At 44.9% G+C, this 14143-nt stretch overlaps 1 protein-coding gene across 1 annotated transcript in view; it reads right to left on the bottom strand.

Annotated features, from left to right (window-relative positions):
* Positions 1 to 14143, bottom strand: part of RGS6 (regulator of G protein signaling 6) — a 161120-nt gene that overhangs the window by 75065 nt on the left and 71912 nt on the right. The window contains 4 exon segments of the mRNA XM_024737801.1: positions 1654 to 1718; positions 7068 to 7119; positions 8405 to 8511; positions 11478 to 11528. Of these exon segments, the coding sequence (XP_024593569.1) occupies positions 1654 to 1718; positions 7068 to 7119; positions 8405 to 8511; positions 11478 to 11528 (275 nt within the window).

The following is a 14143-nucleotide window of genomic DNA, read 5'->3' on the forward strand; positions in this document are numbered from 1 at the left end:
GGCTCAGTGCATTGGTGGGCTTGGGTGTAGGTAACCAAGGGTGACAAGGTTTGGTAGAGTGGGGCCTCACGCTTGGTTTGGAAGACTGAGACAGCAAAAGTGGGAGGGACATTGGGGAGGTGGGTGGATCTGAGGTGCTGTTCATGCCCGATTATCCAGGGGAGGATTCTTCACTGCCCCTAACGTTGCCCTTCCTCCTAGCTGCCAGCTCTTCAGTCATTCTATGGCTCAGCAACACCTCCTCTGGAGGGTATAAGAAAAGTTGGCCAGTATCCTAGGTTTTCTGTGACCCATACAAAGTGTGGTTTCGGGGGAAGAGTCTGCAACCCCAAATTTTAAATATTTAAAACATTATCTGTGAATCTTCAAGTTCTCTGTGCCTTGGCTCTGTTAAATGGGAACGGATATGAGTGTGGCTGGGTCTCCAATTTCTGTAAGAAATCACACCTTGTAAAGAAGGTGGAGGTGGAGGAAAGCTGGGAGAGTATATTGCCATCCGACATACATCTTATCTTCTGGATTGGATTTGGTCCTTAGATTTTGCATTTACTGCCAAGCACAGGTGAATCGGGTATGAAGATGCAATTAAAAAAACGATCATATATTAAACTAAAAAATTATCATACAATAAATGTGTTTTTTTTCTTTTCGTGTATAGTACTATAAATTTTAACACATGTATATATTCATGTAACCACCACCACAATCGGAATACGGAATGGTTCCATCACCCCCCAAAACTCCCTCCTGGAATCTCTTTATAGCTGCATCCTGGAAGCCACTGATCTGTTTTCCCTCGTGATAGTTTTGTATTTACAAAAGTGTCACATAAATGGAATCACACAGTTTGAAATCTTTTGAGATTGGCTTCTTTCCCTCAACATAATGTCTTTGATACTCATCCAAGTGGTTAGATTAATAGTTTATTCCTTTTCACTGAAGAGCAGTATTCCATTACATGGCTGTAGCATCGTCCATTTAATCATTCACCTGTTAAAGTGCATTTGAGTTGTTTTCAGCTTTGGGTTATCACACATAAATCTGCTATGGACATTAGTGTACAGGTTTTTGTGTGAACGTAAGTTCTGATTTCTCTAGGGTGTGTATGTAGGTATGTAAAAGTGGGATTACTTGGCTGTACAGTATGTGTGTGTTGAACTTTATGAGGAACTGCCAAACCATTTTCCCGAGTGGCTGCACCATTTTGCACTCCCACCGGCAACATAGGAGAGCTCCCGTTGTTCACCACATCCTCACCAGCACTTGGCATTACCAGTACTTTTAATTTCAGCCGTTTTAATAGGTGTGTAAGAGTATCTCACCATGGATTTAATCTGCATTTCTCTAATGGCTAATGATGTTGAACACCTTTGCCATCCTTATGTCCTCTTTGGTGAAGTGCCTGTTCTAGTCCTTTGCCAACTTTTAATTGAGTTGTTTTTTTATTGCTGAGTTTTGAGATTCCTTTATTTGAAGAAGTAATTTATTGTGATGGTAAGAGGAGCTGAGAACAAAAGAGGGAAAATAGAAGAGACTGTCTTTCCACTGTCTGAAGGGTTGGGGAGAGAAAAAGGGGAAAATACAAGCTGAGAAAGAACTGAATGTATCTTACACTCTCCTCCCATCCCTTTCCTGGAAACTAATCGTACTTACTGCTTCATAATCCGCCAGTTCCAGCCTTGCTTTGTTCTGCATTGTCCTCTTACAGAGGTAGATGGCTGAAGGAAGAAGAGAAATTACAACATATACAAGACCAGCAGGGTGGTGGAATCGCCATCCATCCACTCATCCATCCAGCCAGCCAGCCATTCCCCTCTATGTGCCCAACGCTGTGCAGTCAAGAATACATTTCTGGACTTCCCTGGTGGCGCAGTGGTTGAGAGTCCGCCTGCCGATGCAGGGGACGCGGGTTCGTGCCCCGGTCTGGGAAGATCCCACATGCCGCGGAGCAGCTGGGCCCATGAGCCATGGCCGCTGAGCCTGCACGTCCGGAGCCTGTGCTCCGTGACGGGAGAGGCCACAACAGTGAGAGGCCCGTGTACCGCAAAAAAAAAGAAAAAAAAAGAATACGTTTCTATGTGGAAGCCATGACACCTGACCTCTGGGAATCTGTCAGATGAGGGCCCCCATCTTCCAATCCTGACAACCCCCTTCATCCTCCTCACTGTTTCACCCCAAGCAGGGCAGAGGCTGTGTCCTGCTCAGCACGAAGCCCTGCACCTAGCACCAGGGCCTGGCCTGCCAGGTGGAATGAGTGGACAGTGGAAGGGGAGGACAATTTAGGTGTCTCTTCCCAGGCTCAGGAAGGGCTCTTAGCCCTCAGTTGCCAGGATATTCTTCCTCAAACATGGCCTTCATCACTTCCTCTCCTACCTCTGCTTCTTCGGTATCTCCTTCCTTCTCTAGTGCCAAGTAGAACGACCCAGGGGAGATAACAGGTGAATGGTATGAATGAACAATAGGAGGCAAGGTCGGAGAGGGCCAGGGCTGACCTGTTGTTTGACAACTTAATTATACCAGGAACTCCAGTCAACTCCTTGCTGGGTTAACCGACCTCCTCCATGTGGTCTGAAAAATTTCCTGATGCAGCCTACGATAAGCTGGAGCCTTCTGGTAGCAGCCTACTCTGTATGCCCACACCTCTGCTCACACAGTCGAGTCTGTGGGTGAGAGTCAATTGTGTTTGTTCTCAAACCTGCTTATGTTAGGCATACTTGTTATTTTAATAATGTACATTCACTTAATATTACACGCACTGGTGAAATTAATGTGAAAAGAGAGAGCGTTGTTGTTTCTATGACGATCCAGTTGAATAGCTTTTGAATAACCTGAGAAAGGAGAGTCAGCTAAGACAATTGCTGATGAATTTGGTATAAGTGAGAGAACTGAAAAAAACGTGAAAAAATAGTAGAAATCTGAGCGGGGACAACATACAGTTGCTTTAAAAGTATTTTCAAAATTCTTGATGCACTTTAAAGATGTCAAAACTGGATGGTTTAAGTGTGACTTATTTAAGAAAGAAACTCAAATTATGGGCAACGATAATCAAAGAGAATCTTTCATTCTACCTCAAAAGGCTGTTGAATGAATGTTTCTTTGTACATTTTACATTAATTTGAGGTCATTAAGGTATTATGTATCACTTTTTCATACCAACTCACCAACTTCTGCAGTGAACCAAACAGCTACAGCTCTGCACTGTGTCAGATAAAGGGGTATCTTCTTTATCACAAGGTACCTCCTTTGTCACCAACTAGGCAGCCTGTGGAATTGGGGCAACCTGCAGCCGAAAGCCTGGCATGTCACCAGCCCCAGCAGACCTGGTCCCAGTGACCCAGGAGAGGTGTAGGTCAGCGCGGGTGGCAGCTGCTTTGACGACGTTGCCTCAGACAGTATTTTGTATTGGCCAAATGTGAAACTCAGGAAAGTGTAACCCAGATTTGGTTTTTATTTAAGCAGAATCATCCCAAGAAATTTCCAACCCATCTGGGTCAAAATGGGCCAGCTAAGTTGAGAAGTAAAGTACCATGCGTGGAAGGCAAAGCCGGTACCTCTACTGATGACCACGAGCTACACGATCAAATGCTGGTGGGCCCCTTCTTGTACAGCTAATGTCACACGTTGGGCAGTTGGTTCACCATAACTGGGAAGGCAGCAAGTAGCTATTGAGGGGACCTTCCTCCTGGCACAGACCTTCCCTGGGGCTTGTCTGCCTGCACTTCCTTGGTGCCTCAACAGCGCTCCCTCTGACACCTAACTAATCAAGTGACCACTGGCAACAAAGCCAAGTCCTCGAACAGGGCATCCAGGGGACTTGCTTTAAGCTCAGATGTTGGTTTTTCTTGGATGTGTAATTTCTCGTTGAAAAATCTTTGTCTTCTTGCCCTCATGCTGGCATCTCATGCCATCTCAATCTCACCAGCATCCTACCACAGCAAAAACGGAACACAATTAAAAACTCTATAAAGTCAATAGATTCATGTGCTACATGTACAATTAAACATTTAAAAAGTATCGAACCTATCCTATTTCAATGACCTTAAAAAACTCACTCCCTTTCCAAGCTTTCTGTCTTTACTAGTGACATCATAATTAACCTCAATCTCCTAAACTAGGGAACATATAAATCACTTATTTCTCCGTTGTCCTCATGCCCTCTAACTACTCCTTAGAACAATGGATTTTAGCATTGGAAGTAACCTCGGCGACCATCAAGTACAGACACCTCATTAACAGATGGAAAAATTAAAGGCTCAGAGAAGTGAAGTGATTTACCCATGGACTAGTTAGTGGTAGAGGTGGAACTAGAATTGAGGTCTAGTTCAGAGGAATGTCTCCACTATGACATTCACTGCCCCATTTACTCATTCATTGATTCATTCATTCACCCATTAAAAAATCTGAGTGCCTCTTACGTGCCAAGTGGTATTTTAGGTCTGGGGAAGTCACCACAATAGCAGGGCAGCTACCACATGTATGGAGCTTACTGAACGTCAGGCAGTGCTCTAGGGACTTTCCAAACGTCCACTTATCTAGCCTCGTAGTAACCTATGAGGTGAGTTCTGTTATTAGCCTCATTTCATAGATGAGGGAATTTTGCAGGTTATTCCCCATTGCTGGGGACCCACCATGGCTCTCTAAAGCTGCTGAATCTACTCTAAACGTCTCTCCTTGACTACGAAGACCTTTTAATAAACTTGCCCATTCCAAATGATTCAACCTTCGTAATCACTCTTCATCAACATAAAATCTCTGAGTACTCAGATCAGACTCCTCACCATCCTCTTCTTGCCCCCATCACGCTGCCTCTCCCAGCCCGGGATGCTTGGAGGGTAAGCCTATAACTCACTCAAATCTGTGACAGAGCAACGGACACAGAGTGGGTGACCAGTACATGTTTGCTGAATGAGTGAAAGTTTCCTGGTTCTTCATCAATCCAAGCCATACCTATTCTGAACTCTTAGCTCTGGTGTCACATCCTTTCTGGCAAGAAGGCCACCACAGAACAAGGAAGATAGAACATCACCCTGGAGGTAATAATACCAACCACCACCATGGTTTTTATTGACTCCTTACTACATGCCATACACCTAAACTTATACCCATTTCTAATTAACAAAACAACACTGAGAGACAAGTACCATTATTATTCTGGTTTTAAGATGAGATTTCCAAGGCGCAGAGAGGTTAAGTAACTTGCCAAGATCACACAGCTAGTGGAACCAGTCAACAATGGGCCCATTGTGCTGACATCTCTCTTGGTAAATTCTGATTTTCTGGCTAAACTGGAAATGGCGATGAGTAATTTGCATCCTGCACTCTAAGTTCTCCATCTGACTTGCCAAAATGGAGGTACAGGAATTCAAAATAATTTTGCTTTAGGGAGAGCCTGACATTAATTGTTATTTTCATCCCTGTTCCCGCTGCACAACTAAAATTACAAAAATCTGTAGAGAAAGGGAAATTGTGCCCTGCTGTATGCAGGGTAAGACGGCTGATGGTTGTGGGTTTATATTCAAGTAAATATTTGAATCTTACTTGGCCTCAGTTTTCTGGTCCCACTATCCTCCCACGCTCTCCATTGCCTGGAAAAATACTGGTTTTCACATTCACAAGGGCACACGGCTGCTGCATGGAACTGAGCTACAATTATTCAAATTCCAAGCTGGGCTTTTGTGAGCAGTATTTCAGCCCCAGAAGCACGTATTTTATGAGCGGCCAAGTGCTGCTCCCGTTCTGAGCCAGAAACCTGGCTGGACCCACTTATCACATCATTTAGGGCACAGCACAGTTCCAGAGGGACCCGCAGTGGTGCCTGCACACAGCTGATGAGACAGTCACAGGGACCTGTCCTCTGCATCGGGGCTGTGCTCCAGACTTGAAAACAGAACAACTGTAGCCTTGTAGGGCAATGAATTGCCAGGATTCTATCCTCAGGACTGTTCCCAATTGCCGGTTTCCCATCCCTCAGAAGTATAATCCGGAGGGTATAGCTTATCACAGGGTCTCAGGGACAGGCCCTCCAGCTGCAGCTGGCTCTGCCTTCCTGTGAAAAGCATCCTGCAAAGAACCCACGGAGAAGGTGCAGGTCTCATCACGCGCACCGGTCCCAAGGAGAGCTGCTGTGGGCTGCCCCCAGCAGCTGAGTCTGTGATGAGGGCACTGTGCAGAGGGACAGAATGAAACGAGCATCTGAGTTCAAATTCCGCTGTGTCTACTGAGTGTCTGTTAATCACCTTTAATAAAGAACCAGAACCCTCAGCAAATATTTACCGAGTGCCAACTATGCCTCAGGCATGCACTGGGCACTGGATGATAAGAGAATGAATGAGGTGGACCAGCCTGCCCTCATGGAGCTTACAATTGACCAGGCATCCAGACAAGTAGCATACAGTGTGAGAGGTATGAGGACGGGGCCTCTCTGGACCTCAGTTTTATCTGAAGTATCGGGATAATGCAACTTTAGAAGACTGACACGTAGATGTGTTAAACAGTCTTCATGGGGAGAATATGGCAAGAGACTAATAGATTCCTGCCTGGACAGAGGTAATTCCCTGCTTATCCATCTCCCAGCTTCACCCACTCTTTGTTTTCTTAGGTAGGGTAACTTTTGTATACCCCTTCCATGGTCTGTTACACTTTTCCTCTAGTGACTGACTATCAAAAACACCAATGAATTATTAAAAAGTCTTAACAAGTCTGTGAGAAAGGAAATGGACAGGGAGAGATGGCACCTTGATCCAGCCCTCCCTGAAACCCTGTCCCAGGAAGGAGTGGTCAATAGCCATCAGCCCAGTTCTCCATGGCCCCACAGCATGAGCATTAGCCACGCTTGATAGAACTTTTCTTCCCTTCCCCTATTCCCTTCCAATGGCTGCACTTTTCAGCGTGCACTGTCTTTCATCATTATGTGGAACAGGAAGCTTAGCACATGTCAACAATATGAGAAAGGGTTAAGCAGGGCAAAGACCCTCCTCCTCACGCACCATGGTTGCCCAGACAGCAAGGATTTGCCTTCTGCAGTCCCAGGAGTAACACTAAGTGTGGGCTGTGGCTTCAGTGCTTACCGTAGTCAGTGTTTTCAGGCTCCCAGCAGTTCGAAGGCCAGAAGTATGGGGCCTGCAAAAGAGCACAGGTGTCAGGACTCAGAACGCTAGCACTTGCCCTCCCCTGCCTGGGGCCCAGGGGCAGCCCTCCCCTGCACCCAGTGAGGACCCCTCCCTATGACAGGTTCTGTCCACGTGCTGACACCTCACCCTAACTCTCTCCTGTTCTTAATGCAGCGGAGGCCAGACAACATTTTAATCTAGGTGTTGAGAAATGAAACCTGAGGTAAGCCAAATAAATGCAAAAATGAGAAACAGTTTACAGGGCAAAAACTTCTTATCCCGAGGTAATAGAAGTCTAATACAGAAGTCAGACAAGCACTGTTTGCTGGGGCACAAGCCCCAAGTTCCTTTGTCCCTTTGCCAAGGACTGAATGGTATCCTCCTAAATTTCTATGATGAAGCCTTAACCCCCAGTGTGACTGTATGTGAAGTAAGGAAGTAATTAAGGTTAAATGAGATCATAAGGGTGGGGCCCTGATCAGATAGGATTAGTGTCCCTATAAGAAGAAACACCAGAGAGCTAACAACCTCTCTCTCTCTCTCTCTCCACCCTGTGAGGACACAGTAAGAATCAACCATCTGAAAGCCAGGATGAAAGCTCTCCTCACAAACTGAACCCTACTTGAAAATCTTAGACTTCCAGCCGCCAGAACCGTGAGAAATACATTTCTGCTGTTTAAGCCACCCAGTCTGTGGTATTTTGTTATGGCAGCTGAGCAGACTTAGACATCCTTTGACCCTGTCTGAAGAACTCAACTCCTAAACCCTTAGGTTAGATCTTGACACAGCCCCTTATCCTCTGCTCCAATTCACTGTGGGACAGGATCTGAGGAATGGGAATGGTTGGGCAGTGTTAATAGGTAGTGAATAGAAACTTCACACCAGGAAGGCAGCATGATATAGTAGAAACATCAAGGACTCTGCTATCAGGCTGACCTAGGTTCAAATCAAGGCTGTCCCCTGGATTTACTCAATGCCCTGTTAATTCTCCAAGTACCTCAGTTTTACCAACTGTAAAATGGGAGACACTAATCCCCCCAAAGTTTGTTCTTCAGAATAAATGAGGAGATAATGTGTAAAGCACACAGTGAATAGTAGGTTCTCCACGAGGGATTTTTACTACTATGCGGGTAGGGCAACAAATGGCCCAGACAGAAGTTCGCTTGGTTGTCCCAGTGCTGGTGGGAGGTAAGGGTTGCTCCCTTAAATACTGTCAGTTTTTTAGGTAGTTCTAATCTGAGATCAGATGATGATGAGAAGAAAAGTTTCTTCAGGAGGACAAGCTGCATCCCTACCTGGAAACGATAAAAGGTGCCATCATCCTTCATGGTGAGAACATGGTCCGAGATTGGAAAGACGTAGCCCTGGGCAGCTACGAGGCTTCCCAAGTGTATTGCTTCAACTTCAGGGACAGGGCAGAAGAGAGAGAAGTAATTAGGAAGCTGTCAGAATGCAGGGCTACTTAGCTGAAATGTAAGTGGGGCGGGGTGGGGGGAGCAGAAAGGCAACCGGAAGTCAACTATCATCACCCCCAGATCACCGCCATGATTGGCTGATTGATAGCTTCCGATAGGGCTGCACTGGGCTGGGGGGGAGATGTCAATGGTTGGGGAGGGCCACATGTGTCTGGATCCCCTGGATCCTAGCTCTGAGAGTCTGACATTGTTAATGCCCCTAAAGCTTCCAGAAGAAAGTCCACCTTCCCAGTTAAGACCACGGGCTTTGGTGTGGATAAGTCTGTATTTAATTAAGTGAGATGCTTCACATAAAGTGCTTAGCAGTCTGGTGCAGGGTAAGTGCTCAGTAAGTGCTGGCAGCCCGATTTCATATTTTTAGTTTCATCCTCTCTTTTTTTTAAAGTCACCACCAGCAATGAGCACGCAGCCCATAGAGTCTTCGGACTCACACTGCATTTCCGGACATGACAGTCCCGCCAGCGATAAGGAGTGTGTTACCCTTCTTTTACGGACATAGAGGGAAAGCTCAGTATCTTAGAGAATTGGAGGATGGGCAGGCAGTGCAGTGGGCAGTAGCACAGGGAGGCCAACCTAATAGAAATACTTATATTTTTGCCACAATCAACCTGTTTTTTTTGTTACTTTAGCACCAGCCATAAATAGATTCACATAAATGGTTACAAATTTCTATTTACTCTGAGCAGAGCTAAGAAAAAAGAAATCTAAATGGTTCTATCATACATGATAATCTTTCACAAATGTAAAAGTACTCTAACTGATAAAAACTAATTTTTGGCTGTAGAAATTATTTGACACACTCAGGGAGCCTCTAGGAATTATTAATTTCATAAGCTCTGAATTTTTCAAAGTGACTTGTATTGGTTTTATTTGCAAACTCTTCAAGAGTCTTAGCAAATAATTAAACCTCAGTTGTGGATCAGGCAATGTAATTTTAAGAGCTGGCTCTAGAAGGCTGTTCCGTGACAATGCTACAACTTTCAAGAGGTTGTATATAATCCAGCCATTTTGCATATTTAGAACCTGGTCTTCTCCTCTGGAAGGAGCGTACACTTGTAACTGGGAGAATCAGAATGAATGGAATTGTATTTTACTTGCTTAGTGGTGACCAGTTGGCTTTTGAAGTCTATATGCTTCAAGAACCATGGGTCCAGCAGAAAAGGGAAGTTTCATCACCTGCAACTGCTCCTTCTCCAGGGAAGGAAGAGTACAATCCAGTAAGAAGGGGACTTTCATGTCACCAATCTAGGAGCTAGAAGTCTCACTTCATTCTTCAAAAGGCTTTCGCTTGGCGATGTGGCAGATGGGAAGGAAGAAGAGATGTTGGATACCCACCTTCCCAGGGCTTTTGTTTGCCTCATTCCTGCTGGTGAATTGTTCTTAACTTCTCCTGCTCATCTACTTCTCAGAAGCCCAGACAGGTCTCAACACCTTCATGTCCTCCCAAGGGCATCAAAGTATAATAGACCGTCATAGATAAGACTCTTATCATTCGGGACCTTTCACAGAAGCTTCTCGTACCAGCACCAGTGGATTCCTGAAGCCTGTTCTACCACTAGGGGGTTCAGGGTTCTCTGAATACACCATTACTGCTGCTACTATCACCACTGATGATAACAATAAAATACTTGTCAGAAATAGGATGACTGTTTTAGAAGGGCAAAGAAAACAGTGCTCTTGGAAGAGAAGAGACCACCACGAAGAAGGGTGACTCTACATACATGTAAATGAACTGGTAGAGACTTATTCAGTCCAGTTTTCACAAGCGGACCATCAGAAGTCCAGGCTGTGTAAGGCAAACACGTAGGGTAGTTGATTTGTTTTTTTTTCCTTAAAAGGATTAGCATTCATAGTTTCCTCCTGAGGATTAAGAACTTGACTAGAATTAAGAATTTCCACTACTCATGAAAGTGGCCATTAATCATGATGGGGAAAAAGGCTAGTGTTCCGTTCATGACCTGCTTTTCTGGCACTCAGATTTCTGGCGCCTATGTTTAATTGAACTCTATGTAAGTTTTATTGTTTCATAGTCAATAGTCTATTAGGAGCATCAGATTAAAATATAGGAATGACCGAGCTGGCATACTGACCCCGGCAAGGAATCACAGCTGAAGGTCAGACACCTAGAATGGGCACTTGAAAAAAATCTTTAAAAGGCATAGCAATTGAAGGGCATTCAATCTGAGGCAAATAGGTCTAATCCCCAAGAACATCAGAATACATTAGTGGATGTTTGTAAATATGACCTTCAGGCAGCAAGAATACTTAGTTAAGATGGGGAGTATATAATAAATTCAGAAAAGTTTTCTCATCTAGAATTTTCATTTTACTCTGGAACTCTGCATTTTCTAATTCTGCTATGAAAATAAATTTTACTGCTTATTTGCTGGTGGGAGGACAGATCTGGAAACCGTTTTACTGGCCAGGGTTTGCTGTAGCTTTCCTGGTGAGGTAATTGCATTGCACAATTAAAGTTGAAAAAAAGATCATTCCTTCACTTCTTGCAGAAGCAGAGAACAGAAGGAGTCTTAGCAAATAATTAAACCTCTTAATTGTGGATCAGGCAATCTAATTTTAAGAGCTGGCTCTAGAAGGCTGTTCGGTGACGACCGTGCTACAACTTATCTTTAATTGCTGTGGCTAACCAGAGTCCATCTCATTTCCCATGTTATTGTATTGGGCTCTCTGGCATTCTAAATAGTTGCTCATTTCCTCCAAGGGTGATTTAAATTTAAAGATAGGAATTCAGTGGAGAAAATAAATTAATTCTATTTGTAAATAGAGTGATTCTACATCTTGGAATTCACGTGTATAAGCCCAGTTCTCAGGAGGATAGGAGAATCTGGCTTGGAATTTGGTTATGGGGGTAAAGTCAGGGTCAAGGGTCAGGTACCTGGGTCCTCAATGGAGAGGTTCTTCATAAGCCACTGCACAATGTCAGTACCTGCAAGGATAAAGCAATGTCAACTGAAGACCTCATGGATGTTTAATTCTGTGCCAGAAGAAACATGGTTACCCAAGAGACTCCTAATTCCAATTAGCACACACCTGGAGAGCTAGGTAATGTTGACACTTTTCCATCCTAACCAACCCATTCCGTCCATTAGTATGCTTCTGTAGTCACAGTCCCATTATTTTCCCCCCAAAGTCCACTTCTGATGACTCAGGATGGTCTTGTATCGACATTTCCCTAGGGCGCTTCTGGAGGGGCCTTCCTGAGAATACATATTTTGATGACAGGCTAGAGGAAGTCTTATCACGCCCGGCCCCAGACCATTTCCTGAGGGAGGAGACTCCTTTTATCTCCCTATCCTCAACTGACGAGGCCTGCCCAACACAGATGACCTCACAGGTTCCTGAAAAAAATCTCTAATTTCCTCTGGCCTGGGCTCAACCGGAATGAATAAGCCCCTGTGTCTGTGGGAGAAACTTCTATGTGTTCACCAAAACCTCTCTCCTCTATCCCCTGGGCCACAGCTAGATTACATTTCTAGACTCTCCTGCAGTTGGGTATGCACTGAGTTCTGACAATGGAATGTGGGTGGAAATGCCATAAGCAATTTCCAGACTCAGACCATAAAACTCCTGTGTGACCCTCCACACTCCACACCGTTCATCCCCATCTGCTGGCTGAATGGAGAGAACTCCAGGGGCCATGGGGAGGGCAGAGCCATGTGTGGAAGGAGCCTGGGATCCCGAACAGACATGAAGATTGAGGCCCATTTGGGTGACCTGATTGAAAAATAAACTTGGTCGTGTTGAACCCCGGATATTTGAGGGTTTTCTGTTTTGGCATCTAGTAATGCCTTAACTAACAAAAAATCTTGAGACTCAGAAGGGACTTTTAAAGCTTATCTACTCCAACCCTAGCCAATACACAAGCCCCATCCACAACACCCTGGACAAGAGGTGCTGTAATTTCCATTTGGAAAAACCCTAGTGCCTGGAAACTCACAAATTTCCTGTTGGCCAACCTGTCCCAGTTAAATCATCTTCGATTTCTCTCAACAGAAATTTGCCCTTCTCTGAATTCCTCTCTTTGGTCTTAGTTTTGCCCTCTGATGACAGAAAAACGAACTCAGACCTCTCACTCTGTGAGACAATCCTTCAACTATTTGGACAGTCTGTCCAACGTATTATCAATGTTCTCCTTGAGTTTCTTCCCCTCCAGGTGAAACATGCCTGGATTCCTCAACTGTTTCTTCTGATGACATGATCTGGGGTCCCTCCTCATTTTGGTCACAATTCTCAGAATATATTTGCTTTTGTTTGCCTCCCTTTAAATGTGGCACCTAGAACCAGTGTTCTTAGGCCAGTGCAGTTCATGTGTGGGTAGAGGAGTCCAATTTTCTGGGGGGTTCTGAACTTCTGTGCAATCTACCTTTGTCACCCCAAAATCTCACTTTAAACCAGTTCAGATCTTCGAAGGTGGCTTTGTCACCTCAGGATGAAATGTTTGATGGAAAACAGCCTGAAAAGGGCAGCATTTCTAGATATCCGAGTCTTGTCATGGTTCTGAGGCATGGCGTGAGGGAGAGGGAGTGCCAGAAGCTCTCCTGGGATGGACTCCCAGCGAAAACACTGGAAACCCCAGCAGAGGGGTTGAACGAGTATTGCCCTTTTTCCAGGATTAAAATTGCTCAGAAATTTGACTGGGGTTCAGAAGTGAGACCAGTACAGGCCTGAGTACCTAGACATTTTGTTTCTCTCTGGCTCTCTGGAAGGTGAATGAACCCTGCACAGTAGACTGTCCTGCCCTTTCTGTGCTGTCCCCCCATCCCAGGACTAGCCTCCACTGACATGGCCCTGCAAGTCCCCTGCATTTCAACCTCAAAAGCAAGACTTCTAAGCATTTCCCCACTCCTTCTCCCAGATGGCATCTATGAACTAAACTTTGGATCAAAAACACTCCTTTTCATTCACATTCTTAGAGAGAAAAGGAGAGTATGTTTCCGTGTGTGTGTGTGTGTGTGTGTGTGTGTGTGTCCACTTCCTCCAAATTATACAAGTTCAACATTTGTCCTAGGAAATGAAGAACAAAGCAGAAATCAAATACAAACTGTAATTCCAAATTGGGGGTTGGGGGGAGAGACTCTAACCTGTTTTTCCCTCAAAAGAAAAACAGTTCTTTTTTTTGTGGGTTGCCTAGAAACGGAGAGGTTTCCAGCATCAGCAACAGTTCTCCCCGGGGCAAGAGGATTATCTTTCTGCTGAGCTTGCTGCACCATTATTTATCACCTGCCAAGATTGATTAGTCACCCTGGGACAATGACAGCCCTTCCTTTCCCCTGTTAATTACTGTCATCATTAATATCCATGTCACTAATTAGTATTCATTCACATTGAAACTCCTTCCTTGCTATCATATCCGCTCCCCCCTCCAACTCACCCCAGCCTTCGGTACCATTGTCTGGGTTTCTACCCCCTTTGCCTTTCTGCACTCATGTCCGGCCTAATTGTTCTTCCCAGTCCCCCAGGCTCCAGTTTGCATTCACAGAGCCGAAGGATCACATGTGAGCATTTTTTTGGTAAAGAAGTGAAAGTCACAAAAGCTCCTGG

The sequence above is a fragment of the Neophocaena asiaeorientalis genome, unplaced genomic scaffold, assembly GCF_003031525.2.
Source record: "Neophocaena asiaeorientalis asiaeorientalis breed wild unplaced genomic scaffold, Neophocaena_asiaeorientalis_V1.1 scaffold49, whole genome shotgun sequence".
NCBI lineage: Eukaryota > Metazoa > Chordata > Mammalia > Artiodactyla > Phocoenidae > Neophocaena > Neophocaena asiaeorientalis.